Source organism: Alosa pseudoharengus, unplaced genomic scaffold (assembly GCF_046254945.1).
Source record: "Alosa pseudoharengus isolate Yale_2024_CS ecotype anadromous, Long Island Sound unplaced genomic scaffold, YU_APseudo_1.1 YU_APseudo_1.1_scf_22, whole genome shotgun sequence".
Taxonomy (NCBI): Eukaryota; Metazoa; Chordata; class Actinopteri; order Clupeiformes; family Clupeidae; genus Alosa; species Alosa pseudoharengus.
The window spans coordinates 19,736,119-19,749,913 of NW_027468680.1; the positions used below are offsets into that span (position 1 = coordinate 19,736,119).

The 13,795-nt window shown below is 42.2% G+C and overlaps 3 protein-coding genes across 3 annotated transcripts; 1 reads left to right on the forward strand and 2 right to left on the reverse strand.

The window, feature by feature from the left end:
* Window positions 1-1,060: 1,060 nt before the first annotated feature.
* On the reverse strand, window positions 1,061-3,971 carry LOC143139335 (uncharacterized). The gene is made up of 9 exons (XM_076299940.1): window positions 3,792-3,971; window positions 3,448-3,541; window positions 3,306-3,359; window positions 3,021-3,066; window positions 2,796-2,923; window positions 2,501-2,615; window positions 1,907-2,029; window positions 1,631-1,768; window positions 1,061-1,352 (listed from the first exon to the last, which is right to left on the reverse strand). The coding sequence occupies exons 1-9, from the start codon at window positions 3,898-3,900 to the stop codon at window positions 1,242-1,244; spliced, it is 918 nt and encodes a 305-aa protein (XP_076156055.1). The 5' UTR covers window positions 3,901-3,971; the 3' UTR covers window positions 1,061-1,241.
* A 130-nt stretch (window positions 3,972-4,101) lies between these two features.
* On the reverse strand, window positions 4,102-9,861 carry txlnbb (taxilin beta b). The gene is made up of 10 exons (XM_076299264.1): window positions 9,796-9,861; window positions 8,561-8,829; window positions 7,986-8,077; window positions 7,435-7,605; window positions 6,843-7,037; window positions 6,457-6,576; window positions 6,103-6,177; window positions 5,915-6,007; window positions 5,541-5,636; window positions 4,102-4,947 (listed from the first exon to the last, which is right to left on the reverse strand). Exons 2-10 carry the CDS (start codon window positions 8,787-8,789, stop codon window positions 4,219-4,221), a joined length of 1,800 nt encoding a protein of 599 aa, XP_076155379.1. The 5' UTR covers window positions 8,790-8,829; window positions 9,796-9,861; the 3' UTR covers window positions 4,102-4,218.
* A 2,494-nt stretch (window positions 9,862-12,355) lies between these two features.
* Window positions 12,356-13,617, forward strand: LOC143138849 (gap junction epsilon-1 protein). Its single transcript, XM_076299268.1, has 3 exons — window positions 12,356-12,394; window positions 12,789-12,971; window positions 13,222-13,617. Exons 1-3 carry the CDS (start codon window positions 12,356-12,358, stop codon window positions 13,615-13,617), a joined length of 618 nt encoding a protein of 205 aa, XP_076155383.1.
* The last annotated feature ends 178 nt before the right edge of the window (window positions 13,618-13,795 follow it).

The window sequence follows — 13,795 nt, forward strand, 5'->3', positions numbered from 1 at the left end:
CAAGGGTCAAGGACAGTGCTGCCAAGTGTTTATACGTAAAGCTTGTGTGTGTGTGTGTGTGTGTTGTTACATCTCCTCTGGATCTAAGCAATGTGCTATTCTTCTCCTAAAATGTAAATAAGTACCTACCTGTAGGCCTCCCTTAATAAACCCTGGTGAAGTGTATTTCAATATTTCAAGTGAACCCTTTCACTCTATCAGGAGGCCCCTCTCATGTATTTAATTAATGTATTCTAATGTACCTCTCCCCTACCTACACACACACACACACAGGCTACTACATTAAATGTGGCATTTTCAGCCGGCAGCTATTCTGTACTATTCAACAAGGAGGTTCTGGACTAAAGAACCAAATGGAGGTGTGAGCAACACCCATCATTTGTTGTAAGGCAATGGGGGTAGGCTATTTAGGCAACAGGGTAAGATTTGGCAACAAAAGTTGCCTGGTTGCATGACATTGACAAATGTATTTATACTGAAAGTGTCGGTGATACTTTACAGGTATATAGGTATACAGTATAGGCCTATTTGACAAGAGTTTGAGTTGATTGTTCTGAATCAGAATTATTTTCCTGTTTCTGTCATATTCTGAGGCTTTCTTCTGCAGTCTTGGCCCTTGACCCCTTGGGTGCTTCCTTCCTGTCAATAGCTCCATGAATGTGTGTCCATGATCAGAACTCCTGTCCAAACAGAGACCACATACCAAGTAGGAATGTGACACTCAGATAGCCTGCTGTGCATGGCTTTACTGTTGCAAACATATACTGCAGATCCAGAACTTTTATAGAACACAGACAAAACGTACAGTGTACAAAGAGACTCCCGGGCTCTGGCTTTCTTCTGAGGTAAACTTTTTCTGATTTTGTTTTGATTAAGAAAGCCATGAATATGATTCCACTAATGGATAATCTCATTGAAACAAATTATTTTGTTGTCTAACCCAATTCTTGGAGGAACACCTTAATGACGGAATCCCCCACATTTACCTTCAACACTATCTTGTAAAGAGATTCAGTGCTGATAATAATAAAACAAGGGATAATATTGTGTATTTAAAATAGTGACACAAATCCAACACATGAGCAGTGATTTCCTTACTTTGATGAGCAGTAGGAGTGTCAATTACGCCTACAGTCAAAGGACAGTGGGATGCATCATTGTCATCATTTATTTGCCATGTTTATGGCATTTTCAATTTTGGGGTTTACATTGTGACATGCTTCCTTGTTTATATACAGTGGTTAACTGATGGCAGATAGGATGTCGTCCACTCCTGGCCTGTCCAAGGGGCTGGTGCAGCTGTGTGAAAAGAGAACTCTACCGCAGTCATCCAGGAGAACATCGCCACCCAGCTGAAAGAAAGTGCATCACTCCAATGTAAACACCTTCAAATCATGATGACTGCACTAAACGATTGCAGTCAACAAGGCAAACAAATATCTAGCAAAATTAGAGGGCATCTGGCCCTTAATGCAGTATTATAAAACCACATAAAACCACAACATAAATGAACACCCAATATGTATATGTAATTTTTCATCATGAATTTTCAACATGTGTTTACACTACAGCTGCAAATGGGGTCAACTAAACACCTGTCTTAACCCTTAATTTAGTGAGGGAGACCCACCTGGAACATATCATCCTGAATAGTTGGCAACGGCCGTGGGAACTCAAGGTTGCTGAGGATAAACTCAGAGTACTGAAGCATGTTGTTAAAACGCAAGACTCGTAAGAGAGACACTCCAAAGCCAAATGCAGTGTACACCTGATAAAACAGTCGCCTTTACATTATAAAATCATAACATAATTTAGTTTGAACTAACTGATGAGTCTATTCAAGAGTATACAGATGTTTTTATTTACAACAAGGATGATAAGATGCATAGGTGAGAGTTTGGCTTACATTCCTCTGTGGGTCCAGCAACATGTCATAAGGGCAACCTGTTTCCTTTAGCCAGTCTAGTGCCCCCTCCTGGCAGCCAAATGAAACTACCACCACTCGGATGGATCTCTGATCTAGGTCCTCCTATGAGCAGTAAACACAGGACATGTGTGCTGTAAATCGGCTTTAAAAGTTTTTTTCTCAGCGAACTAATGTATACCAGAATGTACGCATGTGTCATTCTATTTTAATCACATTCCTTTAAAAAAACATACCACATTTGAGAACACTGATTTTAATATTGATTCCTCAACTACATTCTGCAATATCTCTAGAAGGGACTTCTACATCTTAACAGGAAAACATATATTAAGATGGTATACTTTCAACATGAATGAAACCCAAAGCATATGTACACAGCATTGCAAGGCAAAGAGAACTGTGTTAAAAAATGCCAGTTCTTGACACAAACTTTTCCAGTTTGTCTCTCTTTCTGAAAGTGTCCAGTACACATATGTGGCACAAGGTATTGTTATTCCAACTGCCTGTACTGCCAGACTCTAAGCTCCACAGACAGACAGATAGCTCAGTGGAGATGACCGGGGGAAGTCATACCTGACGGGCCTGTAGCTCCTTGAAATGGAGGCGGCAAAGGAGGCAGGAGAACTGCCGAATTAAAACCAGCAGGGTTTTATTGCCTTTCCCCAAGTATTTCCTTAAACTCACATCACTGCATACAAATATAATGCATACAAAGAGAGAAGCACCCATGAAAACGTGCAAAGATGCAATCATTGACAATGACCTCTTTTGTAAGTATTCCAGGTTAAAACATTATCCATCACCCCAGAAGAATAACAAGACACTTTGCATGAGCATAGGTGACTGAGTTCTGCATGTACCAACTCACGCCCCAGTTCGGCCATCCGTGAACACAGTCTCAGCTGGCAGAGAGGTCACTGCCACTGTCTGGCTTAGAGCATCATTCCTTGGTTGAAGCTCATTGTCCAGCCCCTCCAGGAATGCATCCCAGTCGGCCTGCAGAAGACCATTGGGGAAATGGTTAAATTATGTGTCTGAATGACCTGGAAATGAATATGGTTTAGAGGAGAAAGAAGAAAGACTGTCAACGTACACCGAGCTGTAAAAGGTCCTCTACTACCTCTCGTACTTCTGCATGGCTAAAAGAGAGGTGATAAAAATGTCTTATGAAATTTGACCGCCAAACAGAGGGCCTCATCTACATCCTTATCACATTGTTATCTTATCTAAAGATTACAGAGCAGGTCACACATGGACAGTGTTCAATCTCATCCTATCATTTTTGTTTTAAAAAGGGCTTGCCTAACTCTGTAGGCTATTTTTATCACTCTTCAAGTAGTGCGGAAGCCTTTTTGAAATAACTTAAACTATATCATACCGGAACTTGCTGCCCCAAAGGTCCTCCGCTTCCTTTTTCTTCTTCACAGATAAACTGCAGGGCATTTGAAAGAGACTTCAGAGCAGAGGTCTGATGATGAAACTAATTTAATTTGCCCTAATTGTAATTAATATTGTATTACCCTTTGTATAATTCAGCCCCTGCTGCGATCAACCCCAGAAGTGATTTTGGTCTCTCAATACTGATTTTGTTCCTAATGAAATCTTGCAAGGATCCTAAATAAATAAGTAAGACATTTTTCTCAGTTAGGAAAAGACAGTATGGTTAGCCTTCGGCTAAACTGCAAGGAGCTATTTTGGTAAGCCTCTGTCCACAGGCCAATTTTAAGTCCTCCAAGGTAGTTATTCACATTATTCACGATAATAACAGTGTTAGGCTACTAGATAAGTAAATTTCAGACAATTAGCGAACTAGATAGTGATGTTCGAAAAGCAAGAACGCAGTTCGCATTATTCCAGAGCCTACCAGTTACGACTTCTCCTTGTGCAATTTGTAGTAAGCTTCTCCCGGTTAAAATAAACTTTGTCAATGTGTTTACAAGCGTTTCAGGAGAGTCAGCCGTCGTCTCAGCCATTTTGCCGACCGTTGGTATGTATCAAAGTCTCAGCAAAGATATTTATAGTAAGTGAGATGTGTTAAGCAATCCCTCCACTGTGTCAACGCGACCTAGGCGTACGAAAATCGATTGTTTCCCCCTTCATGTTTTATGGTACTTTGTTCTATTCTAATCAATATAATAATTTTCATGTCCATAAACAGACACAGGATGCATATCTCCAACCATAATTATCCAGTTGAGCTTTATTGCTGGCTTTATTATTACAAAGAAAGGCAGTGTCAATGTAAAATGGTTATTATTTTTTAATAAAAATGAAAGCCATTTAGAGGATATTTAGTCAACACTCTCCATCTCCTTATCCCTCTTTTCCTGCTGCTCGGATACCAGGGTCTCTGCTTGGCAGCCATTGACCTGCACTGATTCCACACTCTGCTGCTCCTCTACAGGGGCCGGTAAGGACTCAGGCTCCTTCTCCAGCTCTGGGCTCTGATTCTGTGTCTGCTCAGGGCTAGCAACCACGCTGGCACCTGCAGGCTCTTGTGGGGCCACTGTGGCCTCCTTGTGCTCGCCCTCGTCCTCAGAGTCACTCTGCCCGGCCGCCAACAGAACGTCTTGAGGTATGATGTGAGAGATGGTGAAGTTGGCGGCAATCTCCTTGAGCCGCGCCTGCTGGGCCTTCAGACTGGACAGCTCTTTGGTCAGTGGGGATACCGGGGTGGCGGCAGCAGCTTTCGGTGGCTCAGTTGGTGTTGTAACAGGTGCTGGTGGAGCCGGCGTCTCCATCTCCTTGGGCTTCTCCTCTGATGTCTCTGCAGGCTTCTTCTTCTCCCCGGAGGTAGCAGGCTTTTCCTCTGTAAGAGCTGCAGGTGTCTCTGCCTGAGCAGCTGCAGGTGTCTCTGCTGTAGCCACTGCAGGTGTTTGTTCCACGGGGGCTCCGGCCTTGTCTGCCCCCTGGAGCTTCTGGTGCAGGCTCTTCCTCTCCTCCTGCAGAGCCCGGCAGAGCTGCTCAAGCTTCTGGTTCTTCGTTGTCATGAGCTCAATTTCTTTGTCCCGAACCACTTTCTGAGATACATATCAAAGAAAAAATAAGTGTTAGAATTGAAAACTCACTGAGCATTTCTCCTTTTTCCCTGGTGTGGATCTTAATTGTCAGAGAAAACCTTTTGAAGGTAACATCCCCTAGCATCCCCCATTTTTCTAAAAGCATGGTATGTTTTTGATCCTCTTTGAATGTGAACATGGGTTGTTTCAGTCTCAGAATAGATAGTTAACTATACAGCCAAGTCATCAAACCCAGTAGTGCTTTACAAAATAAATAAAAAATCAGCAGAGATGAAGCAATCACACATTCAAATTTGGTGACTTTTCAACATTTCCAACTGTAAATTACATTTAAAGGAACACCAAAGAGTTTTTTATACCTTAAAATAATGTTTCCAAAATCGTTTCAGTAGTTCGATGGAATGAGACATAAGGAACTACAAATTTGACTTGCATCGCAATACATCGTACTTTTATAAGTCATGCAAAATATTCTACCTGATTCTGTCTGTGGACATCGTTATTTGCAAAGCCGGTGCTGGATAAACAAAAAGCGTGTGTGCAACAGAGGGAAAGTTCTTTGGTGTTGCTTTAATTAAAGTAGATTAACCTACTTCTGAGACCATGTCCACCAGGGCCTTGTTGCAGCCATCAAAGCGAGACTTCCATCCATTTGCCTCTTTCTCCAGCTTCCTCATCTTCTTAGACATCTACAAAGGGACAACACAATTATTATCTTTCATTTACTTAGGTCAACTGAAATAACTGTTTATCCCATTGCTTTATTATTGATAGAGCTTAGTATGCAGGTTGGCACCTTGCATGGCAGCCCTTTGCCATCGAGTGTGTGTGTGTGTGTGGGTGAATGTGAGGTAAGAAACTGTAAAGTGCTTTGAGTGCTCGGAAGAGTACCGAGTCTATTTACCATTTTTACCATTAGTGGTCATACAGATGAGTTAATGTGCAGCAGTTATTAAACGAGACTTGCCTTATCCATGTCCTGCTTGAAGCTAGCATACACACCACTGCTTTTGGACACAGTGCCCTGGAACTCATCAAACTTCTCAGAGTACACAGCAAGCTTCAAAAAGCAAAAGGGCATCAGTCAGACAGGCTAAAGTCAATAAAAAAAATCGGATAGATCAAATTAAGCAAATCTGTTTATCAGCAGCGTACTTGTGCTTTCATGTCATTTTCAGCTTCTCTCAGAAGTTTAACTGTCAGTCTTGCCTCTGCAGTCTGCTTCAGGAGCTATTGACAGCAGACAAAAAACAATGCTTCATTAGTCATTGGTATTTATTTAATTACTGCATTCAAAATGTTAACATGAGATTTCTTCAGAATAAAGTACTGATCCATTGCATTATGCATACCACACTCTAATGTGATATTTCCATTTGATGTTTAAACTTGCACATCACACATGCATAACCATGTGAAATTCCAGATTTCAATACTACAGTATTTGGTATCTGACTTGATTTGGAATTGAAGCCAAATCACTCATTTCACACTCATTGTCCTACTCACAAGTTCTTTCTCTATTTTATGCTTCTCCTCAGCCTCCTTCAACAGCAAGTTGGCCTGGGAAAGTTTAGTCTCCAGAAGCTTCTGCTGCAGGTCTCTGTGTTTGAACACCTTCTCAAGGTTCTGCAGAGGAAATACATTATCAGCAATTTATTTAGAGATATTTTTAATATTGCGAAACATTTTTTTACACTGAAATAACGGTGTCTTTTAATCTTACTTGTACGACCTATGGCCATTATATTAATAATTACAGTTATATTAGATTATTTGCCTCCAGTCATCCATCTAGTATATGTGCTTCTGTTCCTAAAAGTATGCCATATAACTGTACAAATATGCAAGAGCAAGCTTTTTCTGCTGTTGTGTCCATTTGGATGGCTCCCTACCGCCTCCCTCTGGTCGTACTGTGCAATGAGGCCCTTCAGTTTCTCTGCCAGGTCACTGTTCTCTTTGCACAGTTTGGTGTTGCGTGTGCTGTGCTCCTCGATCTGGGCCTGGATGTCGGAGAGGGTGCTCTGGAAGTGACTGGTGATATCTTTCCGTTTCATGTCATCCTCTCTGCACCTTTGCAATGTTTCCTCCTGCGAGTGGGTGACAACCGAAAGGTAAGGGGCAGGGAAAAACACACAATCTCAGTGAACAGACTCTTTCCACTGTTACTAAACACCACTTCACAATGAACAGCGAAAGCTGTTAAAGTAATATTTTTTATTGTTTTTTATGCTTGTTTTACACACTCCCAATAAAATTTTGGGAGTGTGGGACTTTTTTGGTCATCAACTGTTACAACATAAGAAACATAGGACATAGGCCTTGTAAAGTAGTCCTTATGATTCATTGGTGGCATATGGAACCACTCTCTGTGGTGTGTTCCCTAGTTATCAACTGCTACACTTAGGAAACCAAGGCTTGGAAAACAATATTGTCCTTATGTTTCATGGATGGCACGTGATCACTAGCTGTGGTGTTTGCCTCTACCTTGAGGGTCTTGTTGTGTCTCTGCAGCTCGCGGCAGAGCGACTCCAGCTTGCTGCGGGCGAGGACTGCCCGGCTGTGCTCGCTCTGGAGCTGGTCCTTCTCCTTCATCACCTGCATCAGCTTCTTCTGCAGCACCTTCAGCTGTTTCTGGTCGCCGCGGTGCTCCTCCAGCTGCACACGGGTCACACATGGCAGAGACACAAGGAAGAGGTTGTTGAGGTGACAATGTTGTTGTGAGGTTGGATTTAGCTTAGAAGAACATAGACAAGTACACAAGGACATGGGGTGCTAATATTACTAGTACACTGTCCTTGTCTTTGAATATTTGTCAATGATTAATGATTAATAACATGTTTTCAAATTCATGATGACACATTATGATGTTGCAATATGATGCTTCACCCAAAACATATAGATGCACAGAGGCACTATCCCTTTAGCAGTATATGCTGACTAAACAAAGATATATATACAGTATAGAGGTTTCTTCACCAGAATATCAGGAATATCAGAGGGGAATTGAGTATACTCATCAACATTAAAGGCCTCACCAGCTCAGCATGTTTCTTGATGAGAGCGTCCAGCTTCTGATCAGGCGTGCCCAGCTTGTTGAGACTCTGCATCAGCAGCATGGCATCCTTACCTGGAACAGGAGAGCGTGGAGAACATGGTCACATTATACATATGACAACCCTGATTTACACTAGCTCTTATGGGCTCCCAGGTGACCTCTGTGTGTGTGTGTGTGTTTGTCCATATGAGTGTGCGTTAAACCAGATGTCATGCATATTACACTCTTACATTAGAGCATGGCCCAGTATATACTATGCAATGCTTGGGGCAATATTATTGAGGCTGTGGGGCTTGTGTAAGCCAAAACAAAGGATTCTTTGGAAATAACAAATAAACAGAGATGTTGAAGATGTGGTTGGACAGTGTTCCTCTATAGATTGCCCCATCTGTGTTGCGTGGAGAGTTGTCCATGTTAATAGCAAACTGAGATGAACAGTCTTTTGAGCAGTTTAAGGGGGCTCAGATGTTGCATGACTTTTAGAGACATACAGTGAAAGCCATAATACTGACATGCTCTGTATTGATTTCTGACAATTGTTTGTGAATGTCTTACCGAGGTTTTTGAGCAGCTTCTTCTCCAGCTTCTGATCCTTGGCGCTCCCACCCTTCTGTGGGGGGGAGTCCACAGCCTTCCCGGTGCCTGCGTCCTCCTCGGCGTCTGTTGGCTTCTCCACCACCTGGTAGGTGCTGATGATGTCCTCCAACTGCAAGCCCAGCTCATCAGTCAGGTCCACCGACGTCTCTGCCAGGGGCCCCTTTGCAGGATTGCGGCATGTCTCCATTGTGAGGTCAGGTCAATGAGAGGAGATGGGGAGGTGGGTCCTGTATGAGTGTATGAGTGAGATAGACAAAATGTGTCATTATGCTACTGCAACATTCTGCTGTTTACTTTTAAGTTGACATCCAGTCAACTTACGGATTTGCTTGAGCTATTTAGTCAACTGCATCAGGCTGCATTTGTTCTGGGATTGCTATAAACAGATTGGAGTTAGCATAAAATCTTTTTTTGTGATTTTTGGCAGAACATTCTCTATTCAAATCGGAAAAAGTCATCTTGAGATCTTGAGCTTGTTTACTGTTTACTCCATGTGGCTCCTCCTCACTATGCAGCCATATGACTTGACAGTGTTTATCTGGTTAAATTTAGCCAGTCTGTTCAGCCATCTTACTGCTCTCACAAGCATGGCACATGGCACCTGTTCTGGGGCCAGCTGTCTATTCTGGGACCTCCTTAATATGGTCAAGTTATCTATTTGTTACCAGAGCTTTTTTTCCATTTTTCCATCAGGGCCTATTTTATTCATGAAACACTACACACAACGAATTATTATCAGCAGTCATTTTCTTGTAATATTTGTGGGTGACAACAGTCAACAGATACGTAAATAGCACTCAACATTCAACTAGTATCTTACTGCAGCAGCACTAGATCAAGGACATGGACATGGGGCAACAAGTTTCAACAGGCTTAAGTACATGAACAGAACAGCCATGTCTATTTCAAATGATTATGTCAACATACTCTGCTGATGTCATTAACTTTTCCTGAATGTCTAGGGAAATAAGAGAATGCTCTCCCCTAATATGGAGTAGCTTTACACACTTAACCCAGAGACAACATGTGACATTCACTCTGGATACCACTCCGCCTAAACTTTAGAGGAAATACAACAACACAGGTACACTAAGTAAACAGTCACATATAAACAGTCAACATGCATGAGATCTATTCAGTGTACATTGCAGCAAGGCTTCAAAGACTAATGGGAATATTGAAGTGCTACTTACCAGCACCGGCAGTGAGGAGAAGAGGAGTGGAAAGGAGTGAGAGGGGGCTGCCAGGAAGCACGCACACACACACACACATGGACACACACACACTCACACTCTCAGACCCACACAGCAGCTGCGATAGTCAGTCCTCAAAATAAACCCATGTGCTGCAACTAGAACTAACCTCCGAAAGATAAAAGGAGTGTCAGAGAGATTACCCAGTAATGGAAAAAGTATCTCTTGCTGATGGAAACACCATACATTGGATATATGTTGTTTACTTTCTCTTAACACTAACGTTAGTGTAGACCAAAGACTGAAACGGAAGCCTGACAATTTTTTTATATTGTGCAAATGTTTAGTAAAGAGTGACCACAGACTGAAGTCCCGCCGCCCCCCTTTGATTGACATTTATGAAGATGAAGGGCCCACAGATGGCTTACGGGGGCACCAGGGTGGCCAGTCGGTTCCCATCATGCCCAAACCCTCATCATCAAGTCATTCTCTAGTTTAGCCCTGCAAGATTAACATACGTTGTGTCCTGTCACATACGCTACAGAAGTGTTTGTGCCACTAAATAACAAAGGTTCTTTTGGTGTCATGGTCTTGTTTTGTTGATATAGTGGCACCTCAGAACCGGTAAGGTGTCAGGACAGTTTATTCAGTGGGTTTTACATAGGGGCCTTTTCATGCCTTTTCAAACTCAAATTCAAATATTTTATTTTAACCACACCATGTAACCATGTAACCATGTCTATGAATCTCTCATGTGGCTCCTTTATCTTTCCCTCTGTTTATATTGATAGCCTAAATGACAAACCTCTCAGGGAATGTAGATTGTAAAATATGTTTTGTTGGAGGCCAATAGGCCTATATCCAGCCAGCACTGTTATTTCACCAATATTTCCTATTTTCATGGCAACTCTTTGATGCTGAGACATCTCATAAGGACATTGTGTAGCATGATGATTGATGTCTGTCTGTCTTATCTTATATCTGTGTTATTTTTATGTTCAATACTTTATGTTCCATAGTGGAATTAATTTGAATTCCGTTGACTGTGTTAGTGCTGGCCAACAATTCTTTTATGGTTGCAAAAAACATTTGATCAGCTCCTCCTTTACCATTCAGTGATGCATTGTGGGTCTATCATATTGTTGTTTATAGTTTATAGTTTATATTTATAGTTGTTTATAGCAATTATAAAGACACTACACAAACTATTCCAAGTGACTAATGTAAAACAAAATGGGGACTTACTTCACTATTTTGATATTTGATAACAAAATGTACTAAGTAAGCATTCTATTTTCTCTGCCATCATGGGAATCCGAATCATACTGTACAAGTGTGGTAAACCAAACATGGCCATTAAAAACAAGAGCCTACAATGCTGAGGGGCTTGTGAGGCGTTGGTTTGTTGAATCCATCTCTCTATTTAAAGCAGTTCTCCTCTTTTCCCTTGGCTACTGAGCACACACAGGTCATCCAGCTGAAAAGCCTGGAGCTTTTATGTTGACTCGCTGCTCTTCTGTTGCAGAGAGGGCATTGTAACAGGCCAGTGGCTCTGCTCTCTGTCCACACGGTATACAGACGGCCCAGCTGCTATTCAGACCCTCCGCTCAGTAGCCCTCCGCCACCCACAGCCGTTTTCAGCGTCAGACCTCCGATCATGTCGATCTGACCTGCTTTGTCTGTGGAGCTCGTGCTGCGCTTGCCTTGAAGGGAGGGGGGGGGGGGGGGAGGAGAGGGGAAACGGCGCACCCTGGATGGAGCCTGTTTCCAGCTTGCTCTCTGATGGATCAGGGCTGGTGTGAAGGAAGACCCTGCACTCCAACCAGATGGGGAGGACCAACAACTCACCACCTGGACTCCGCTTGGTGCAGTGGCTTTTTCTTTTCTTTAGGGGCTTCCTCTACCTGCCTAGTGGGGATACTTTCACCATTGACGTACTGGGGGGAAGAGTCATATGCATTCTGTCTGAGTAATACTTTTGTGTTTGGCTTGGGTTTACTTCAACTTTGTTTTCCAGGCTTACAGAGGGGGGTTTTTGTAGAATGCGTTGGAATGCATTTGCAGATGTTCTGACTCTTTACACCAATGGGACCTTTAATAAATCTAAAATTAATTGTTTTTTTGTTTTACATTCAAATATGTATTCATTGTTCATCAGTATGTTTCACATGTTCTGGTTTTCCATACTGTTTTTAAGGCAAAACATATATTTGTTTCAGAAAGCTTTAACCAGAAGTGGTCTCCCTCTCTCCTGTTTTGCTGTGTAGTGCGAGGGCGGTGTTTTTTTTTTTTTGCTGACGGAGGTCAGGGGGGATTATGAAGGGAGCACATGTCCACCGCTTTTGTGTTGCCCTTTTTGTTGGGTTTGGGTACCTCGTGAGTACACTGGTGCAAGTCTAGGGGAATGAAAAGGAAACATGCATTCACAGGGGCTTTGCACTGCTGCAAAGGTCATTCGGAGCAACAGAGAGTTACAGCTAAAGTTTGACAGATGCCAGCAGTTCGGCAATGAGGGCCAAGCACCAGAGATTATCAGAACTTATAGAAAAGGGACTAAACAATGTCTTTAAACTACATCAAGAATTTCTATGAAGGATGTGTGAGTATCCAGTGGACTGTATTGGGGAATGTTGTGTTTTGTTTATCAGTAAAGACTAGGGAAAAAAGAGGGTTCGTCTGTGTCACAACAAGATTGTGTGAAAGTATCGATTCTCAGTTTTACCTATTTGGATTGCGGTTACTGTTTGTTTTTCATAGCATAAATGATAAACCATGGGGTTGTGTTTTCTTTTAAAGTTAAGAAAAAGGGCTGTTTTTGTTCAAGATAAATGATATGCCAATTTCCTTGAATGTTAATATCCTCTTTATATCTGCCTCTCTATGTGTTCTTACTGTCTGTCCATCCATCTGTCTGTCTATCTGTCTGTCTCTCTGTCTGTGTATCTATCTATCTATTCATGTATCTATCTATCTGTCCTGTTTTTATGATCCAGCTGCGGCCTCCCACTGTGATTGGCCAGTTCCACACTTTGTTCTTTGGCTCTGTGCGCATGTTCTTCTTGGGGGTTCTGGGATTTGCAGTTTATGGAAATGAGGCCCTTCACTTCAGCTGTGACCCAGACAGCAGGGAACTCAACCTCTTCTGTTATAACCAGTTTCGACCGATAACTCCGCAGGTACAGGAAATCCATCCTTACTTTTTGTTATTGTAGTGTTTGAAGTTTTTATGTGGTGTTCAGAAAAAGAAATACAAACATATACTCAATTGAAATGCATTTCGAATGCCATTGAATGACATTTAAAAAAATGTGTGGATGTCATAACATTTTAAGCCTTGTATCACTGGAGTACTGTTTCTCCACTTTAGACATGATAGTGATGAATGTAAGAATTACTTACAAGACTCTTCTTGCCCTTCCTCATAAGGTTTTTTGGGCCTTACAACTGGTGACTGTTCTCGTACCTGGGGCTGTTTTCCACCTCTACGCTGCTTGCAAGAACATTGACCAAGAGGACATCTTAGAGCGGCCCATCTACACTGTCTTCTACATCATCTCTGTGCTCCTGCGGATCATTCTTGAAGTGGTGGCCTTCTGGCTCCAAAGCCACCTGTTTGGCTTCCAAGTGCACCCATTGTACATGTGTGATGCAAGCGCACTGGAGAAAGCCTACAACTTCACCAAGTGTATGGTGCCTGAGCACTTTGAGAAGACCATCTTCCTCAGTGCTATGTACATTTTCACCATCATCACCGTTGTGCTGTGTGTCGCTGAGATCTTTGAAATACTTTGCAGGAGACTCGGCTATTTAAACAGTCAATGACCCTTCGCTTTAAGCTGCATAGAAAACATACACTTAAACATTCACCCATTCACATACACAGGCACACATGCTTTCTCACACACACATATGCAAACACGACATCACACAAAAGCGGGGAAGTATACGTACCTCAAGAAACGAATGTCTACTCAGAACTGTTTTGTGGTGTACATGATAT

Bases quoted from the DNA above. Each gene is read 5' to 3' on its own strand.
- LOC143138849 (XM_076299268.1), top strand. From the start codon at position 12,356: ATGTCTTTAAACTACATCAAGAATTTCTATGAAGGATGT. The intron at 12,395-12,788 runs GTGAGTATCCAG...TTTATGATCCAG, and splicing joins AGAATTTCTATGAAGGATGT to CTGCGGCCTCCCACTGTGAT. The intron at 12,972-13,221 runs GTACAGGAAATC...CTTCCTCATAAG, and splicing joins TTCGACCGATAACTCCGCAG to GTTTTTTGGGCCTTACAACT.
- LOC143139335 (XM_076299940.1), bottom strand. From the start codon at position 3,900: ATGGCTGAGACGACGGCTGACTCTCCTGAAACGCTTGTAAACACATTG. The intron at 2,924-3,020 runs GTACGTTGACAG...GGTCTTCTGCAG, and splicing joins AGGACCTTTTACAGCTCGGT to GCCGACTGGGATGCATTCCT. The intron at 1,353-1,630 runs GTGGGTCTCCCT...ACTTTCTTTCAG, and splicing joins TTCAGGATGATATGTTCCAG to CTGGGTGGCGATGTTCTCCT.
- txlnbb (XM_076299264.1), bottom strand. From the start codon at position 8,789: ATGGAGACATGCCGCAATCCTGCAAAGGGGCCCCTGGCAGAGACGTCG. The intron at 7,606-7,985 runs GTGAGGCCTTTA...ACCCGTGTGCAG, and splicing joins TCAAGAAACATGCTGAGCTG to CTGGAGGAGCACCGCGGCGA. The intron at 6,008-6,102 runs GTACGCTGCTGA...TGCTTTTTGAAG, and splicing joins AAAATGACATGAAAGCACAA to CTTGCTGTGTACTCTGAGAA.